At 39.8% G+C, this 21,498-nt stretch overlaps 1 protein-coding gene across 5 annotated transcripts in view; it reads right to left on the bottom strand.

The window, feature by feature from the left end:
• The window catches only part of PBK (PDZ binding kinase), a 1,262,077-nt gene that overhangs the window by 886,547 nt on the left and 354,032 nt on the right, over positions 1 to 21,498 (bottom strand). For 3 of the 5 annotated variants that reach the window (XM_044062673.1, XM_044062676.1, XM_044062675.1), the window contains one exon: positions 1,706 to 1,808. In XM_044062673.1, the coding sequence (XP_043918608.1) occupies positions 1,706 to 1,808 (103 nt within the window). The remainder of the gene's footprint in view (positions 1 to 1,705; positions 1,809 to 21,498) is intronic. The other 2 variants (XM_044062674.1, XM_044062677.1) reach the window with 1 other exon arrangement.

Below are 21,498 nucleotides of genomic sequence, written 5' to 3'. Positions count from 1 at the left end.
TAACGTAAACGCATACCAACTATGTCCTCAGAAAACTTTTGAAAATTAACCTTGGGATGAGGAATACCATCCGTAGCTCGTTTTATATCCTCTCTAGCCCAGGGACGATAAACTAAAATAGTTGGCTCTTGTCCAACATCCCCTGCTTGTGGGTTTGCAACTTGTATTAAGGGAAGGGCTGCTGAGTGGTCAGAAAGTTTAATGGCCCAACGTCCTTGCCCTGCTGGTCCCAACCTTAACTGCATAGGTTGGTCTACGTGTTGCAAAGCAACCTTGGGTACTACGGGAATTTGTGGGTAAATTGGAGCGGTCACAATGTTTCCTTGAGCAGCCAATAACCCAGCCTGCTGTACAGATCCCACATCTTCAGACTGATATTGAGGAGGTTCCGCCGGTACAGCAGCAGCAATTTCCCCATACGGTGGGGCAGTTGCCTGCCTTTGTACCGCACAAACTGTATGCTCATCCTCCTTATCCCAAAATAAAGCTACTTTTCCACTTGGCACCAGTGATCCCTTTTGATTTATTTTTTCTTTTTCCTGGCACTGTTTTTCTTTCATAGCTCGTTTATTTGCCTCTTCTAACCATTTTTGTGCTTTGGGAAATCCCAGTTGTCTTTGTTCTTTTGTTCTAGTTCCCGCATCTCTTTTCAAATCTCTAACCAATTTTGCACAGGCATTCTTATTCAGTGTACCATCAAAATCATATCTCTACTTCCACTTTTTCAAAAATTTAACATTATTTTTGTTTAAACCTTTCATATACTTAGCATCAACATTTAAACAGGCATCACACTCACACTTGCAGCAACTCGAACCCATGTTTCCCTTAGATTTCTTACTTTACCTTCCTTTTTTTTTTTTTCCAGGTATTTAGGAATGTATCAAAATTATTTTACAGGGCTTTTCGTTCAGTAACCGTCCCTCAGATAGGGATCAGAGAGCGGCCGGCCTCCTTTCAACGAAAAATCAGTTGGAGGGCTTTCAGTCGAGGGAATCTTAGATGAGAAACCCTCACCTGCACAGGTTTTTCGGTCTCTCTGTCGTTCTGATCCGTATCTTTGTAGAGGTTTCCGGTCCGAAGGACCAAAATGTCACAAAAAAAAATTTGAAACGAGTCACATCTGCCTCAGGCGATGAATTTTCCTTTATTAGCAGTTAACCAGATTACACAGCATGTTGGCCAAGATGTCCGGGTCTGGACTGATCTGATCAACTTGTTTACTGACATCAACTTTTATACTGCAAGCAAAACAACTTTTTGTTACATTTCTGACCGTTGACAGTTGGCTATGAAAAACATATAGGATAAACATGTTTATTCAAATTACCTCAAACCCACAGCTAGTACAGAATGCTCAAGAAGTACAAAATGTTGAATTCAACAACGGTAGCTCAAATTTTCCAGGGCACACAGCCTGCCCCAGTAAATTAACTATTACTCGGCCGTGCGTCCTTATCCCAGGCTTCACTGAGCTATAACCAAATCTCTTTATTCTGATATGCAGAAAACAGATATCTTTCAGGTTCATAAGCAATGCTGCATTTTGTTCACAGATGAGGCCTATCTTTGATAGGCATATCCCAACAAATAACATGTTCACTTTGCAAGAACAGGAAAAAGACAAATAACAGTATGTTTTTAAAACTTTTTCTCAACATTTACACCACCACCAAAGGACTTTTTTCAGCTTATTTTAACTAACCGTTTCATGAGGTAAACATTGACACCAGTTCCATAGCCAAGCTTCTGCATAAATGGAGAAGATGGAATGATGACTGAAGTTGGTGTTCCACATGATGAACCTGCTTACAAATGACAAAGGAATAAGGATTTGACTATCATCACAACAATCTCTTTTTAACAGTACTGCAAGTCAAGTTAGATTTCAAAATGTAGTTGTAAATATTAACATACTTTAACAAATTTATACCAAGGTTAGAAGATAATTGGTTGCTCAAGAAGGCTCCTTCAAAATAAGGATACTAACATGAGGTAGAAGGAAGTGGAGAGGAAGTTATATCTGCCCAAGCCTCAAAACACAGTTAAATAAAAGAAGTTTCTCACATGAAGTACAAAAGAAAAACAAACAGATAAGGCATATAACACAAAGTACAACAATAAGAACTTGTCAAAATAATGTCTCAGGGAAGCAGAAAGAAGGAGCTGTACTGTAATAGGGGCTATGGAGGCAATGAAAAAAAATCAAAGGTCACCACTCTAAGGAGTGAGTCATACTAATAAAGCAAAAGTACAAAACCTGACAGGAATTCTGAATGGTGGTGAAGCAAAGGAGATCAGGTGAGAAGACAATGGAAGGGATTTAGACAAATAGGAGTCAAAATGAGTCAGTCCCAGTCCCCACTCCAAAGAACAAAAATGTAATACTTTTCCTACAAGTTCCAAACAGAAAGGCACAGTACTCAGTACAGCATACATAACTGCCATAATGCATTGTCTACCAGATTAAAGATATAGAGCATATTCTTAAGAATAGCATAAAGATATCACACCACTATAACTTAAGTATGAATTACTGAAGTAGGTAAATCACTTACAGCCATGCCTGTTCTGTAGCACAGAATGATTAAGCTGTAACTGTAGCCCTGGTGGTCTGGGTTCAAGTACCAGTCTTAGGTGCCAAGAGAGATGTAAGAGGTGAGTGGATGGAGGCCATCTCACCCATTCTGGGGCTGAGTTTTTTTGAAGTAGGCTTGCAGCAATGAAACAGTGAAATATGGAAGAATATAACCCCCCTGCACTTTACATGCTATAACTAATCAGGAGTAATGTTTTATACTCCTGATTAGTTATAGCATGTAATGTTTTAGTCAGAGAGAAGCATGGTATCAAAATATGCCCCCACCCAGCCTCAACCTAGCTGGTCATGTGTGGCATTCGGTGCCCAGTAGGAGTTTAGACATGAGGGAGGGCATACAAGAATATCCGAGTCCCCACAGATGAGGTCTCCTGTTCATCTCTTGCTCTCACCAGCAGCAGTCATTAGCTAGTCAGGATGGAGGAACAAACAAATAAGATTAGGAGGGGGGGGGCAGGTGTAGCAGGTTTGGAATGTGCTGTTAACTTATGACTAACCAGAAAAGAAAGCAACATCAACATACTTAGAAATAGGGCATTTTCTACACTAATTAGTAGGCACAAAATTGCCTGACTTTCAAAACACACCTGGATTATTAGATTCTAACCCAGTCAGGAATAACTAATCTGCAACTATATCACACACTTACTGAATTACAGCGATAATACATTTACACTGTCTACTGTGTCTCATAACATGATAAATGAAGTTCCATTGCCCAAATCTGGGTAACCTTTGTCCATCCTCTTCAACTCTGACATAGGTATGATATCAAAAACAACTCTTGCATAGCTGACTGGGCCGATAGCTGGTTAACATACTAAAGGTTTATGGTGAAAGTCGAGATGTCATTTTAGATTCAAAAAGTATTTGTTGATGGTGCGCCTCAGGGTTCAGTAATTGGGCTCATTTTCTTTGGAGTCGATGACACATTTTCCAGAATCACATAAAATTTGGGTTAGTCAGTTTGCAGATAATATGAACTTTGGGGGCATTACCTCAAATCTAACTCACCACAGGAGTTTGCGGAATTACTTAGATCTTCTTGTTAAATGGACCAACTTGTCAGGAATGCTGTTTAATATCAAGAAATATCCTGTTAGGCATTTTAGAAAACATAACTCTAGATACTTGTACTCCCTAGGTGGTCAGATTTGTTTTTGGTGGTGGAGTCTGTAAAATATTTAAGAGTTGTAGATGATAAATTTAAAATTCAATAAGCATCTTTTACTGTGCTTACTAGATGTTACAGCATCTTGAATGACATCAGGCAATGCTTTTCTAGTCACTCAATTCTAGCTCTTCCTTTACATTTATTATCAGTAAGGCTTACAACTGAGTATGAGTATTGTGCATTATTTTGCATCTGTAGCTCTATACAGATTAAGCGATTGAAGCAATGTTGGCAGGGTTTAGGAATCTTCATTATACGGCAAACTACAGAAATTAAATATCTTCTCTGTTGTGTACAGTTAATAACAGGAGACCTAATCTTGCCATTTAAGTACAAAAATGATGAGACTTTGTGCCACTCTGGATGTTAGTTTTTGAGACACTGTTCTACAACTAGAAATAAAATAAATGTCATCAAAACCTGGCAAAACATAGATCTCGGTATGTGTCTATACTTCCACTTTAGGGTAGGGGTGGCTGCAGAATAATCTGCCTATGTTTATTAGATGATCAGATAGTATTACTGCCTTTAAAAAGGCTTTAAACAAGTGGTTTGGTCAAAGTATTATAACCAGGGCTTACATATGGTAAACTCTAAATTGCTCCCATAGGGGTTTTTGAACTGTTCTTACAGTACACATAGGTGCAGGATTAAGACAGCTCTGCACCAAGACTATCACACTAGAATCTTTAGACAGGATTCTCATGGTATACTGAAATAATTCAGTGACAAAGGTCATCAAGCTTCATGGCGGCATTAGCACTCATTCTTGGGATTCCAAACCTGTAACTCAACTACTTCACACATACCTTGAGTAATCAAAACAGATATTTACAGTGATACAGCACTCTTCAAATAAATGTTTTTAAAGAAGCTTATTTCAGGGAAATTTCTAAGCAGCTGCTTTTCTTATTTTAAAAAGCAGAACTGCATGTATCTACACGCCTTATTTTCAAGCACTCTTCTCCAAGATATATACCTCTTCTCATATTCAAATAATGTTTTGGGATGCATGCATTAAATTCTAGTTATACTAAGATCTCATTCAATTAATTTCAAGGTTTCATCGAACTATTTTAAACACTGATGTTGCTGTTTAGTTATCCATCCAACATTAACAGGTTAAACAAGCAATTAAGCTCTGTATAATGCATGTATGATCAATTACTGATTTAAGTAACATCCTGCCTGAATTGCATAGTGTTCCAACCTGATACAGTAGGAATTAAAACAAATAATGCATTGCCTGTTTTACCATTTTATTTGGAAGCTTCGCAGTTTTCCTTCCAGAAAATTGATTACCTTATAAGAAAGCATTTTAAGTAGTACTAGCTGTACTACACATGCAGAGCAGCATCTCATGCTCCTGCGGTTCTAACAGAGACAGTTTTATAGCACCCCAATCAAAAAGGGGGTTGCACAGAAGTGCAGTGTTTACCATTGCTGCCTGACAGCACCTGGTTCCCTTGCTGGTTCTCCTGCTTGGTTCCCAGTTGAGGTAAATTGGGTGTCAAGTCTAAGTCCTCCCTGCTTTCAAAACAGGTTTTTACAGCCAGGGGTTCTGGTTTTCTCCCACATTCCATACACATGCAGGTAGGTTTGTTTGCTTGCATTTGTTTATCAGGAAAGTCAGACTGGGAAATTGGACCCCCTTTTCAGTACAGGCCTGGGGAGAAAAGCTCCATTACAACACCACATATAGCTGAAATGATGACACTGTAGTACTGCTGTCAGAAGAAAAAAATTCAAACGAGTCGCATCTGCCTCAGGCGATGAATTTTCCTTTATTAGCAGCTAACCAGATTACACAGCATGTTGGCCAAGATGTCCGGTCTGGACTGATCTGATCAATTTGTTTACTGACATCAACTTTTATACTGCAAGCAAAACAACTTTTTGTTACATTTCTGACCGTTGACAGTTGGCTATGAAAAACATATAGGAAAAACATGTTCATCACAAATTACCTCAAACCCACAGCTAGTACAGAATGTTCAAGTACAAAATGTTTAATTCAACAACGGTATCTCAAATTTTCCAGGACACACAGCCTGCCCTAGTAAATTAACTCTTACTCGGCCGTGCATCCTTATCCCAGGCTTCACTGAGCTATAACCAAATCTCTTTATTCTGAAATGCAGAAAACAGATATTCAGGTTCATAAGCAATGCTGCATTTTGTTCACAGATGAGGCCCATCTTTGATAGGCATATCCCAACAAATAACATGTTCACTTTGCAAGAACAGGAAAAAGACAAACAGTATGTTTTTAAAACTTTTTCTCTTAACATTTCCCCCCTGAAAACACTTCTGTCTTTTATTTCAGCAATATATGGTAAAAACTAAGTTTTTCTTTGCATACATTACACTTCATTGGCAAGACAAATTTTTAAACATCAAAAACATTTGCAGAGAGTCACATTTCAGTGTATTCACTTTCGCCAGTCTGTTGCAATTGCTGGTACATAGTATTTGTAACAGCAGTATCAACCAGTCTTTGTAGAAGACCTCTGATACAGGGTATACAACAACCACCACATACCACCACGATAGCCACAGCGACTCCAACGGACACCAGGAAACTGCTGATGAGATGACTCCATTTTCCAAACCACGCTTGTAGAAAATCTGTAAAGGGATTATTTACCCCAGAGTTCTCTGCCAATTCTTTGGATAACATCTCCAAACCTTTCAAAGCTCGAGTGATACTTCCATCAGGCGCAGTGTTGTTTGGAATACATGTGCAACAGAAAGTCCCAAACATCTTGCAAACTCCTCCTTCTTTGGCCAGGAGCATATCCAACGCAATTCGATTCTGCCATGCCACCAGCGAAGTGGCCTCCAGTTGTTCAGCAATTCCTTTCAATGCATCTTTGGTATAGTTCACAAAACGCTGCTGGTTATAGTAAATGTAGTTGATCCAGTCCACATTCTTATTAGGTTGAATCCAAAGATTGCTGTAAAACCAGCTGCTATTTGGTTTATTGCTTTGTATTCATCAGGTACGCCTCTTGGTACGCCAATGCTATCGATGTAGACACCGTTATCGAAAGATTGCTTTGGTGCCTCTCTTTCTCCTACTCAACCACTTCGGCTTTATTTCAAGTTCTCTTATGAAATTGCTTGCTGGAACTGGGAAAATGTAGAATGGCAGAATTAACTTTACAAGTGCACAAGTTCCCTTCCAGGGAATCGTAAGCCTTGATCCGAGTTTGTTGTCTCCACATAACCACCATACTTCTGCTAAACTATGAGTTTGGTTCTCCAGAAATGGATTCCCATTGCCATTCACAGTAACATTGCAATAGTTCTGTCCCATATTGCCATAATTTTTCCCTTTGCCATCTCTGGAAATGCACATATACGAACCTGGATAGGAAATCGCTGCAGGCGGTTTCTCAACTTTGCTTATGACCGGAAAACGCTGAGTTTCATCCTTGCATTTATCTTCAGTTTTGTTACCTTCATCTTGCATCAATGGGACTGTTGCTAATTGCCGTTTACCTTCAGCACAAGAAATACAGTTCTCACGATGTGCTTCTCGGGTACTATATCTAACCCAAGATAACCATTCATTATGGTGTACGAATCCAGTCTCGAGTAACAATTGTTCTTCTTTTGTGAAGGCAAAATCTGCTTTATTTGTAGCATTCTTAAGGCTTTGTACTTTAAGTTGGAGGGTCCCCAAAGGATCAGTTCTAGTTGGAAGAGACACTCCGATTCCATAAACTCCTGAATCACTTTCTTGTGGCGACACAATGGTTATAGTAACTACTCCGGTACCTTGGAAATGCGCAATTTTTATTCTTTGTTGCCTGCTTTTATCTTTCTCTGGTATCACTGCACCACTTTTTTCCCATCCATTCACATCTGTTGACCACCAAACACTTGACCAGGACGTACAGTCTCTATTGCACAAGTATTTTGCACAAGTCAAGAAATTATTATTGTTCCATTTAGAACGGTCCAAAATTCCTTCACAAAGTTTCACCTTAAACACAGTAGTAACACCTGTTTGCACTTGCAGCACCACCATTCCTTTTTCTCTTGCAACTGTTCCTTCTCGTATGGACATATTTACTTTCGCCACCAAAATCATCATCATGTGACAGTTCAAGTATCAGTTAAACATGGCCATCCTCCCTAAGGACTACCTCGTGCCGTTGGTTTCTTCACTGGGTTTGAGACTAACTAACCCCTATTGGGCTAATCCCTCTTTGTAGCCAGACTTTGTGCTCAGAGGTCCGGTGGAGTTTGACCAATATCAATGGCAGAAGGAAGAGCCTTGAGTTTTTTTTTTACAGTGGGTGATATGAATCCACAAAGTCCTCTCAGCGATCTTTACAGCCGTAGGTGTCGAGATAAGTACTTGGTATGGGACTTCCCACCTGGGGGATGACCAATTCTTTCTCTTCACAATTCGGATCCACACCCAGTCCCCGGGTGCCACGCTTAACAAGGTTTCATTTCTGGAATCTACAAAGGAGTCCTTGGTTACAAGAGATTTGACATTTAGCAGCTTCTTCATATAATCCGCTAGATCCTCACCCCCCTCAGGTTCCGCTGGCAACAATCCTTGCCACTGCGGGGCGTAATATGGTCTCCCAAACAAAGGTTCAAATGGTGTAAGTCCTTTGTAGGAAGGTGAGATTCGCATGTACAGGCGTGCCAATGGAAGGCACGCAGTCCATGACCTATGTGTTTCTGCCATTACGTTGCGAAGCTTACTCTTCAAGACACCGTTGTGTCTTTCCACCAGTCAAGCTGATTAGGGATGGTAAGCACAATGATTTTTGAGATCAATTTGAAACACTTGACCCAATTTCTGAACAAGGGCGGCACAGTGGTGCAGCGGTTAATGTTGTCGCCTCACAGCAAGGGGTTCTCCGGTTCGATTCTCGGCTGGGGTGCCTTCTGTGTGGAGTTTGCATGTTCTCCCTGTGTTCGCGTGGGTTTCTTCTGGGTACTCCGGTTTCCTCCCACAATCCAAAGACATGCATCTGGAGCGTTTCTCCCCGGGCCTCTGCTGAAAACAGGCTCTGTGGAACCTAGTCAGACATTCCCGGTCAACAAATGTTAAATAAATAAAATAAAAATCTGGTTAACAAAATGAGACCCATTATCACTGTAAATGCGTCTTGGTAGGCCAAATCGGGGAATTATTTCTGTAGTCAAAAGCTTTGCTACTGTTTGTGCATTTGGATGCCATTTCTGTTTTGTCATCCCTGAGGTGCACACTTGGTTGTGCCCAAGTCACCCAATTTAATCTTTGTACCTGGATTTGTTGATCCTTCAACTGACTTTCGGACAATGTGTCCCAATTTGTTACCTTTTTCGCCAAATCTACCCAATGTGTCCCCACCGCTTTTGCAATTGAAATATGTGGGCTATAACCTGAGCGATATAAAGAACTCATTTCCTTGGTCAAAGTACAGGTCACTACTGTGTTACCTTGCTTATCCCAAAACATATAATTTAAAATTATCCTTGCACATTTGTGCCTAAAGAATTATTTTTCAAATTCTTTATCCGGACCAGGGGCCTGTCTGTAGTACATAGTACAATGCAAGTGCGCCGCAACCTGCGTTGACCCACTCCTAGATTTACTTAAAGCTAGGTTGATCAAATCTGTATCAACCCTCCCCGGACTGTTTGAAATCAAGTCCTGGCTATACCAGTAAAACAAGTCTTGTACTCCTTGTACCACCAAGCCATCCGCTAACCTTTTCGCCTCAATGCCTTTAGGTGTGGGAATTGCCGCTATTCCAAACAAATGCATCAAATCTCTTCCCAGCAAATTAACTGGACAAACCTTCGATATAATTACCCTACACCTAACAATTTGGTTTGTTTGCGGATCTGTGAACAATAGAGGATGAGACAGTGGTTCCTTATACATTTTCCCGTTTGCCGATTTCACAAGGACAAACTCATCTGTTTCGCAGTTCGGGGGTAGAACTGCTGGACCCAAAAGTGTACGCGATGCACCTGAATCACATAAAATCTCCACTTTCTGTCCCTCAACCAAAAACTATCATGGGTTTTTGATCCAGATGCATAGCAATACCCAAATGTGCCAGGTTTATGACTTCACAGTCACAATCTCGCCCTTCCTTAATTTCCTGGGTATCCTGACATTCATCGCAGAGAGTGTCTGCCTCATCATCATCACAATCATTCTCGCTTTCTTCTTCTCTACAATAATCACAGTAATGAATTTGGCACCTTCCTTTACTATTATATAGTCATGCGGAGCCCTTGTTCGTAAGCTGTGGGGGATTGTTGCCACTCTTCGCAGTCGGCAGCAAAGTGCCCACGTCTACCGCATTTAAAATATTCCTCTGAATGTCCACCCTGTTTATACGACGAGTCCCATTTTGGGACCCCACGTTTTTGTACACCACCACGGCGCCCTTTCCCCCTTTGGTCCTGTGCCAAAAATATACCACCATCATCCCCTACTGCTAACACTTGTACTTTCTTTTTCTTTTTTAAATTGAAATGTCACTCAGCATGCCGTGCATATTCAAACAAAGGTTGCAGTCTACATGTTCTGTGATCAACCATATGCTTAGTTATAAAACTATTTATCGGAGCCTTACAAACTTTAAGAAAAGCGTTTTTCAATTGCTGTTCGTACGGACTATCAGTAGTCTGATCCTGCGGAATCATCATTCCACAATGGTTATTGAACACTTCTGTCAATCTTGCAATATAGTGATCTACAGATTCAGCATCATTTTGGATGCACTGATTTATTAGTGTCCAATCTGCTCTTGGACGCCACTTATCAGAAATTCTCTTCAACAGATCAGTGACTCACGTGTCTAAAACCCCAGAATTATGCTTTACTATAGTGCCGTCATCTGCCTTACATGTCCAAGTACCACAAACTAAGTGCCGATCTGGACCCAGGATTTGTCGCACTACTTGTTCTACTTCTATACCATTTAGATGATAACTTAAACGCATACCAACTATGTCCTCAGAAAACTTTTGAAAATTAACCTTGGGATGAGGAATACCATCCGTAGCTCGTTTTATATCCTCTCTAGACCAGGGACGATATTGTCCAACATCCCCTTGCTTGTGGGTTTGCAACTTGTATTAAGGGAAGGGCTGTGGTCAGAAAGTTTAATGGCCCAACGTCCTTGCCCTGCTGGTCCCGACCTTAACTGCATAGGTTGGTCTACCTGTTGCAAAGCAACCTTGGGTACTACGGGAATTTGCGGGTAAATTGGAGGGGTCACAACGTTTCCTTGAGCAGCCAATAACCCACCCTGCTGTACAGATCCCACATCTTCAGACTGATATTGAGGAGGTTCCGCCGGTACAGCAGCAGCTATTTCCCCATACGGTGGGGCAGTTGCCTGCCTTTGTACCGCACAAACTGTATGCTCACCCTCCTTATCTAAAAATAAAGCTACTTTTCCAGTTGGCACCAGTGATCCCTTTTGATTTATTTTTTTCTTTTTCCTGGCACTGTTTTTCTTTTATAGCTCATTTATTTGCCTCTTCTAACCATTTTTGCGCATGGGGAAATCCCAATTGTCTTTGTTTTGCAGTTCTAGTTCCTGCATCTCTTTTCAAATCTCTAACCAATTTTGCACAGGCATTCTTATTCAGTGTACCATCAAAATCATATCTCGACTTCCACTTTTTCAAAAATTTAACATTATTTTTGTTTAAACCTTTCATATACTTAGCATCAACATTTAAACAGGCATCACTCTCACACTTGCAGCAACTCGAACCCATGTTTCCCCTAGATTTCTTATTTTATCTCCCCCCCCCTTTTTTTTTTTTTCCTCAGGTATTTAGGGCTGTATCAAAATAATTTTACAGGGCTTATTATAAAATGGGACTATCTTAACGGTTGACCCTAACAAAATAATCTTAACAAGTAATCCTACCCATCCTCAACTAAAAATAAAACCTTGTCGACAAGATTAAATTAAATTAAAAGAAATTTATTTTTCATCCTACCTGAACCAGATGAGACTCCGTTTTCCCTTTTCGTTTAGAAACCGCCCCTCAGATAGGGATCAGAGAGCGGCCGGCCTCTTTTCAACGACAAATCAGTCGGAGAGCTTTCAGTCGAGGGAATCTTAGATGAGAAACCCTCACCTGCACAGGTTTTTCGGTCTCTCTGTCGGTCTGATCCGTATCTTCGTAGAGGTTTCCGTTCCGAAGGACCAAAATGTCACAAAAAAAAATTCAAACGAGTCGCATCTGCCTCAGGCGATGAATTTTCCTTTATTAGCAGCTAACCAGATTACACAGCATGTTGGCCAAGATGTCCGGTCTGGACTGATCTGATCAACTTGTTTACTGACATCAACTTTTATACTGCAAGCAAAAAAACTTTTTGTTACGTTTCTGACCATTGACAGTTAGTTGGCTATGAAAAACATATAGGAAAAACATGTTTATCACAAATTACCTCAAACCCACAGCTAGTACAGAATGTTCAAGAAGTACAAAATGTTTAATTCAACAACGGTAGCTCAAATTTTCCAGGACACACAGCCTGCCCTAGTAAATTAACTCTTACTCGGCCGTGCATCCTTATCCTAGACTTCACTGAGCTATAAACAAATCTCTTTATTCTGAAATGCAGAAAACAGATATCATTCAGGTTCATAAGCAATGCTGCATTTTGTTCACAGATGAGGCCCATCTTTGATAGGCATATCCCAACAAATAACATGTTCACTTTGCAAGAACAGGAAAACGACAAATAACAGTATGTTTTTAAAACTTTTTCTCTTAACTGCCATACATTTTAGATGAATGCATAAATGTCATCCTACTTCTATGAACTACACAGGTACACAACCGTGCAATAGATGTAATTTTTATTCTAGTATTTGCACTACAAGCATGTTTATACATCCAATCACTAAAAGAGTTTTTAGTTTTAAAGTTAATGCAAATTGTGAGACTGAACATGTGGTCTATATTGCGAAGTGCACTTCTTGCACTGCCTTCTATGTCGGCAAGACCGACAGAAAATTGAAGGATAGAATAAGGGAACGTATTTATCAGATATGCATTAGATCCACAATTAATGCTCTATCGAAACATGTTTTAGAGAATGATATTACACATGCATTTAAGTTTTTTGTCATACACACTAATGTACCCAATATTAGAGGTGGGGACATCAAAAATTACACTGAACAAATGGAAACTGGGTGGATTATTAGATTACAAGCGCATGTCTATCCTGGACTTAATGACAGGATCCCCCTCAAACCAGCACTTAAAAGTAGAAGGTTTAATGTTTAATGTATTCATGCATTTTTATTTTAGCTATTTATTTTATCTTATTTAACTATTGCACAGTTGTATGCTGCTATGCTATGTAAGTTGTTATATATAAATAGTTTTTATTATACATAAGTTTTTTACATATTTATGTGTAAATATTCATTTGTATTCTTAGTTGATGTTGTTTTGATTTTATGTGGCAGACACCTTTAAATGTTTGACTCTAAGGAACACCCATTAATTAAGAGCTCTGTATATAAGGTGTGTCAGTTCAATGCAATGGTTTTGATGGTTTGAAAAAGCCGCTTGGCGAAAGCGGTTACCCCTTTTATACTTGAATAAAGGTTTTGGAATTACTGAAAGCTTCTAACTTCCAAGTCTGTTTCCAGTTTGCTTGAAGAGACTGTCAGCATTTTACATTTATAAACTGTTCTTTGTCTGCAAAGACTTTAAACATCTTACTCAATGTGGAACTTCGCTTTGGATTTATAGCTTTGGCTGCTTCTTTTACACACTAGCACTGCCTACCAGCGATCCAGAGAGTGAACTTGTAAGTCAGTATTGTGCCTGGTTTGAACTTGAGCTGATGTTTTATTGATTTTATGCTGACTTTATTCGTTCTTTTGCTCAAGTTCATTTGTGTGCTAGTGGTATTGCTGTGTACTTTTTACATAAATGCATTTCAGTTGAAAAAAAAAGCTTCACAAAAAGCAGATATCTTTCTGACTGAATAACAGGGCACAACAATGTTACAGGTGGTGACAACAGGAAGGACACAACTGCTGCAATTATACTGCTGCTCTGACAGACACCCTACATAAAATACACATTAAAGTAGACTACTGCACACTAATTGTTTAGAAATGATAGTGCAGTAAAGCAGAGATGGAAGATGCATACTAGCGATAAGAGTTAGAAAAGCCTAAATGCGTACAAGAAAAGTCTGAATGCATACAATAATATAAGTTTTTACTGACTGTTTTTTCTGTGTGACCTATTTACTCATTGTTTTAGTTTGTTGGTTGGGATATATTGCAGACACCCTAATGATTATGGAAATCAGCTGGGTACAACAATCCTGTGTTTCTAAAGGTTAGCCAAACTCTTAACTTGTGCTGTGCTGATGATATCATAAGAAGGCTATAACACCAGTGTCCACAGCTAGTGGGTTTGCTTTATTGGCCTGAATTTGTCCATTAATAGACTTAAAAAAAAAGTCAGGGACATTCAGAATTGCCATAGAGCTGAAACACCTGATGCCCTTAAAGGGTCATTTGCATAGATCCCAGATTGCCTCTAATACAAGAGGTTTAAGGAATCACACAGTTGAAAGTCTAGCTTTGCTAGATGTTCCTTTTGGTTTTTACAGATTGTGTGACCTTTTTCCTCACTGATTCAATAATATAAGAATGGTATTATTTGCAAATTAGAGTACAGGCCTAACATGCAGATATCAAAAATAGGAATATGGACGAACTTGCAATATATTCAATAGTGTAATACAGAGTACAAAGTCAAGGTAGAAGAGTACAAACTATAGAAACTACTAAGTAGTAGATACTTTCAGAGTAAAAAATCTCATACGAGGCAAGAAACTATTTTTAGAGGATAGCAGATTATCCAGAGGAAAAGCAGGGGCAAATCCAGGAGCCTCTGAGGAACTGTTTTAATTCAGTTTGAAGGTAAACAGGTTATGTGTGTGTCTTGGCAGAGCTGGAATTGAATTATACATTTTAAAGCTGTATTAAAAACCTTCTCTAGCGGTGTTGCATTTTTTTTCTTTTTTGCATTAAAACAGTTTTATCTTTTGAGCACAGGGTTCTAGCTGGTGAGTAATACTGAAGGGTGCTTCATGTTTCTTTAAATAAAATATCTGATCGTGCATTAGGTTTGTACACCAGGTGTGGGCTATAACTAACCAAGATTAGGTGGGTTAGTATTGTAGTCCCATCCAGTTAAAGTTTCTGAGGACTATACAGTGATAAAACCTATAGGGTTGGCTGGCAGCACATTTTACAGCTTTTTTATGGCCTTATCCTACTTTGTGTCGGAGTGCAATTATGTATTTTATTATTTATTTTATTTATTTATCGACATTTGTTGACCGGATTAGTCCAACTGGGATTTTGTCCCATTTTCAGTGGAGACCCGAGGAGAAAAGCTCCAGATAGTACAATAAAAAACACTACAGTAGTATACAAGCACAGCAAACAATAGAAATAAAACTAGTCATTACAGTAGTAAAACAATAAACAAAACATTAACAATAGTTAAATGACAGCACAAGTTTTTTTTTTTTTGATGCTTTGTTAACTGAACTAGTGGGGATAGAGTTCAGAAGTATGACAAGGATAGATGGAGTGATTCCAATGTGGGGGGAGGAGAGAATTATGTAGGGTCATAGCAGGGGCAAATTCTGGAATTGAGTAAATGAGTCTTTAGTTTTCTTTTAAATAGTGGGATGTGAGAGATTGAGCGAATGTTTGTTCCAGGCTTGGGCCACGAGTGTTTGTAGAGTAGCTTACCTACTGACTTATTTGGGTGGTAAATATCAAGCAATTGTTGATTAGAGGTGCGGAGGGGTCGAGATGGGGTGTAGACAGAGACGAGGAGAGAAGGATGGACAGTAGGATAGTTTAAAAAGAGCATAGAGTGCAACATATGAAACTGATAGAGCTGTAGTAGTTGTGGGAGTTCAAGCCATTGTAGAGACTTCAAAGCAATACAGTGGTGTGTGTTGTTTGAGGAGTTGGTGATGAATCTGGCTATTTTGTGGTAGGATTGTTGGAGTTTATTCAGGGTAGTTTTCTGGATTATTTGTGAGAACTGGAGCAGCATAGAGGAGTGAGGGGAGGAGGAGTGCTTGTCCTAGGGTGAGTCTAGCTTCGGGACCGAGATATTTTTTGTTTCGGTATAACAGACCTAATTTCTGATGTGTTTTCTTTATACATTGCTGTATGTGTTGATTGAATTTTAATTTGTCGTCGATAATGACTCCAAGGAGTTTTGTGCGGGTGTCAGGTAGGATAGCTGTGTTATCGCAAGACTTAATGACAAAGGAGGATTTATAATGATTAAGAGAGTGGGGTAGGAAGAGTAAGAGTTTGGTTTTAGTAGGATTGAGAATCAGTAAGTTCTCTGAAAGCCATTGTTCAGTGGAAAGTAGAGCTGTTTAGGTTAGGTACTGTAGGTCGGAGATGTTGTTGGCTGTGGAAATGATTGTGGAGTCGTCTGCATATTGTATACGTGAGGACTGATGGCATGAGGTGAAAAGGTCATTGGTGAAGATGTTGAATAAGAGGGGACCCAAGATGGAACCTTGTGGAACACCAGTAGAGAGAGGTAAGAAAGGAGAAAGGGAAGAGAGCCATTTAACTGATTGCTTGCGTTCAGACAGCTAGCAAACCAGTTGATGGTGGAGGTGGAGAGGAGGTGAAAGTTAGTGAGTTTAGATAGTAGTGGCGGATGAGACACTGTATCAAAAGCTTTGGAGAGGTCAAGAAAGAGACAGGAAGTAAGTTTATTGTTGTCCAGAGATTCTGCAATGGTGTGAGTGAAGGAGAGTAGAGCAGTAGCTGTGCTGTGACAGGGGCGAAAGCCATGTTGGGTAGAGGTGAGTAAGTTTTGATCGAGAAGGTGATCCATAAGTTGAGTGTGGATGCATTTTTCTAGTATCTTAGATAGTGGGGACAGAATGGCAATGGGTCGGTAGTTTAAGGGTCAGTGGCATTACCTCCTTTGTGGAGAGGGATAGTGTAGAAGGATTTCCAAAGTGTAGGGACAGTAGATTCTTGCATAGATCTATTTATTAATATTGTTACTGGGTAGGCGATAGAGTCAGCTGCGAGTTTAAGGAAGGTCGGAAGTAATTTGTCAGTGGAGGGGGAGCATGGTTTGAGTTTGAGCAGTAGAGATTTGATGTAGGAAATGGGCACAGGCTTGAAGTAAAAGGGTGCGGTGTTGGGGGTGGGTGAGGGGACAGGTACTGAGGGAGAGGTAGGTTGAGAGGGTAGGAGATTTTGTATGGAGGAGATAAAATGTGAATTAAGTAGGGTAGCTGTTTCCTCAGGAGTTGTGTTTGGGTAGGGTGAGGGGTTAGAGGGATTACCAGGGTAGAGGATGCTGTTCAGTGTTGTCCAGAATTTACGAGGGTTTGAGTCATATCTGTTCTGGCCTGAGCTATAGAATGACTTCTTGTCTATTATTACCTGTTTTTTTAGCAAGATTGCGTAGTTGTTTGTATTTGAGTAGAAGAGGTGTTTGTTTAGATTTGCTCCAAGCTTTCCAGAAACTGTATCTTTGTTTCATGATGGACTTAGTTTCTTTTGAAAGCCAGGGAGCATGATTGGATTTCACTCGAATCTTCCTAGAGGGAGCTAGGGAGTCCAGAGTATTTATGAAAATGTTGTTAAAAGTGTTAACAGAATCATTTAGAGGGAGTTGTTTAAGGATGGACCAGTCATTGTTTTGTAGTATAGAGTTAAACTGTAAAGGATTAAACGTAGATAGTTTTCTGCAGTCTTTGAAAAGGTGGGGTTTAAGTGTGTGAGAGTTGTATCTTAGAATGGAGGTAGGGAGATGGTCACTAAGTGAGTCTGATAAGGTGGTGGGCTGGTGGTAGTGATGGGGGGTGTTGGTGAGATTCCAGTCTATTATAGAGCTGGAGGCTGAGGCTTTGTGGAAGCGAGTTGGGGTGGAAATGAGTTGGTGGAAACCATGAAGGTGAATGCTATGTAAGGGAGAGTCAGTAGATAGTTTTGCCCAGTCTATATTGACGTCACCAAGAATGAGTGTTTCATAGGGTATGTTGAGGATGAGCCAGGATAAGATGTTTTCCAGTATGGGTATATTGTTGCCAGGAGGAATATAAATGGAAGCTACAGCTAGTTTTTTATGTGCGTTCAGATGGATATTTAGGATGAGAAGTTCAGCAGGGTGGAAGCTGGGAATAGATGTAGGGTAAGGTGATAGGTTAAAGGTGTTAGAGTACAGGATGGCTACTCCACCACCTTTCTTTGAAGGTCTGTCAGAGCGGAACATGTTATAGCCAGGAGGGAGAATTTCACTGTTACAGATATGTGGCTTGAGCCATGATTCAGATAGGGATAGGATGTGAGGGGTTTTGAAAGCAATCCACGAGTGTAGCTCAGTAGTTTTATTGGCTAAGCTTTGACTATTCAGTGAACAGAAGGTTAGGTGTTTACATGGAGGTGAGTTATGAGATAGGGGTTGTGTGTTTGGTAAGTTTTTGGAAGAGACTTCTGAGAAGGGGGTAGATAAGGTAGATGTGGGGGATGGGGAGGGGGGAGGTGTAGAGGGGCCTGGGTTTGGGTGGATGTCCCCAGAGGAGAGTAGGTCTTTTGTGAGAAGAGTAATAGATGGGAAAGGTTGATAGTATTTGGGCGGTTTAGGTTTAATCTTATTAGATGGTTTGAGAATGTGTAGTATGTGTCTTTTATATAGAGTTGAGGTAGAAGTGTTAAATAGGTTTGGATAAATGGTGAAGGAAGAAGGAGTAGGAAAGCTGTAGATTGAGTGAGAAGTTGGAGAACAGAGGAATGGATATGTGAGGTGGTAGTGATAGGAGGTGGAAATATAGAGAAGAGTGAGTAGTGTTGCAGATATAAGTAGATGCAGCATGATGAGTAGTTTGGATTGGGTGTGGGGAGAGGAAGTTAGGAGTGGAATGTGGGAGTGGAGATAAGCAGGAAGAGGAATAGTAGTGGGTGGCTTGGCAAAAAGGGGAGGGATGGTTATGTATAAAGGAAACTATTCTGGGGGTGGATGGCAATGGGGGTAGGGTAGGGAGCGAACGGAGTGGGGCCGCACCAGCAAGGAAGAACCCAGTAGAAAACAATCAGTGAGAAGAGGTGAGAGGGTGAGAAAAGAGAATGTAGGGATTTAGCTATAAGCAGAGGTAGACTGATAAACTGGGGATGCCTATTAGAGAGTTGGAAGCAGGTATGCAGATACCATTGTGTCTTTTTTTGGCAGCTGTGCGAGATAGAATTTGGCTCTGTACATCATGCCAAGTTTTTGATGGGGCTCTGTACATCATGCAAGTTTTTGATGGGTACTTCTGATAAGACTATTAAACACACAAATACACACACGCACATCTCTCTCTCTTTCTATACACACACACACACACATATATATATATATATATATATATATATATACACACACACACATATATATATTTTTTTAATATATTAAATATATTATATATTTCTAACATATTATTATCTATAGTGATTGAGCTCCTAGAAATTGTATGAGAAATATTGTTGCATTATATGAGGAAGTGATCTCAAGTCAAAGTCTGGCTTGAAAGTTGATTTTAAGAGTAAAAAGTAGTATTTTTTTTGGAATTATGTAAGCACCGAGAATCCTCTAGCAAGGATTCAATTGATGCGAAGGATTCTTCTCTAATCACCTGAACTTGGGATAGGTTTTGGAAGAAAGAAATGAGGATGGAGTCATCAGCATTTTGGATCGGGGTAGCATGTTTAGATGCAGACTGCAGGTAATTTGTGAACATATTGAATAGTACATACCTGGGATATTTCAAAAAGACAGGAAGATATGAGTGGGCCACAGTTACAGTGGATATTAACCCAGGGAGGTAGTGAGATGCATTCTGGCAGTTAGCACAGAAGATTAAGATTACAAATTCTTTTATGAGATACTTCTTTGGTATAGTGTTTGATTCTTTCAGACTTCTTTTGCTTACTGTGTGGTCCTGAGCAAGTCACTTAATCAGACACAGCTTTGGGGCAGTTAGGAAACTGGGCTACGCTTCGCAATCGTCTTTTGGACCACACCTCTAGTATCTACCCAATAATCTATGCTTAAATTTGCCTTTGTTTCTTATATTTATTGTAAGCTGTATGGGGGTGAGTGTCTTGGGTAGGTTAATTTGAAATAATGAATGAAGTAGTATTGTATATGCCAGAGGATATAAGATGGGATGACATACAGGTTTAGTTTAAGTGTGTAGTCTTGGAAGAGGATTTGTATATAGTTGCTTATGGTACACTGTGTCATGACAGGGGAAAAAGGAGTAAATTGAATAGTGTTATGTGCATGTATAGATTGTGGAAGCAAAGCAAGTATAAGGGTAGGAAAAAGAACAGAAAAATAAATTGTGTAAATAGCATGTGGTGAAGAAGCATTAAGTTGTGTGGGTCAAATTGTCAAGATATTTATTTTAGTGCGATAGTTCTGAAAGAAGGACGTTTTGGCTGAACAAGGAGGAAAACGGTAGGAAAGGGGGAGATTAGGACTAAGTGGATGAGAATGAGGGTGTGTGAATAGGTGTGATTGGAAGAGGATAGGATTTGACAGGCAGTGAGTTTGAAAATTATAGAACTGGTTGGGAATAGTGTGAGGAATGGTTATTAAAGAGGGAGTGTATCATTTTGTAGAACAGAAGGTGTGCTGGTTTGGGTTAAAGGCTGCACGCCTATTGTGTGGATGGGTATTATAGGGTGGAGATTTTTTAAGAGCAAATTTTATTATATACATTTTCATTTTGCATACTATGCAGTCCCCCTGCATGGTGCACTTATTTTGGCACCAAATGTTGGTACAATCATTTTAGGGTTTGAGTTGAGATTTTATTTTTTAGTATAAAGGTAGAGTAAGGGGGTGGGTGGAAATTGGGGGTAGGATATGAGGAGTGAAGTAAATCTGAGTAAAGCAAGGACAAACGTAGTGGGACTACCCTTCCCGGTTTAAAGATTCCCACAAAAAAAAAAAAAAAAATATCAGTGAAGGAGTGGTGAAGGGGATACCTAGTGTTCTTCAGTACACTAGTCACTTGTGACGAGCAGATGCTAGTGATAAAAAGGTTGCCAAACTAAATTAATCAAAGTAGTGACATCTCAGCAATGAGTAAACACTGCAAGTATTGGTGTGGTTTGGGGGCAAAGGAGCTTGTGGCATAACATAAGGGAATGAAGCTGAAAAATGTACGTCACAAGTGACGATTAACAAAGTTAAAAAAACTCATTACATCAGACTGCAAATCTTATTTTTCCATACATCAAAATAACCACAAGACAAACCCTAAAAAATTCTGGAAAGGTATCCCCTCCCTCTTTAATCCAGGTAGAAAAGAAAACCACTGCCCTAATCCAAATGCCTCCGACCTGGACTTAGCCACCCAACTTAACTCTTTCTTCATCGACTCTATAACCAAACTAACATCATCCTTCACTAATAATGCTACATCCTCATCTCTACCTTCCCCAATCTCTTCCAACTCAAGCACTTCCATCTCCCAACCTCCTCCCTTCTCTATCAAACCCATCCCTATATCTACCATAAAAAACTCATCCTGAACTTTAAAAAAAACATACTCCAATGGCCCTAATAACATTCTTTCCTAACTTCTAAAGATAGCTGCCAATGCCATTGCCTTCTAAAAAATTGGTCAGTCTAAGAA

The sequence above is a fragment of the Protopterus annectens genome, chromosome 2.part1 (assembly GCF_019279795.1).
Source record: "Protopterus annectens isolate FY-2018-M chromosome 2.part1, PAN1.0, whole genome shotgun sequence".
Taxonomy (NCBI): domain Eukaryota; kingdom Metazoa; phylum Chordata; order Ceratodontiformes; family Protopteridae; genus Protopterus; species Protopterus annectens.
Note: the sequence above shows the minus strand (reverse complement) of the source record. Positions and strands in the feature narration are given on the sequence as shown.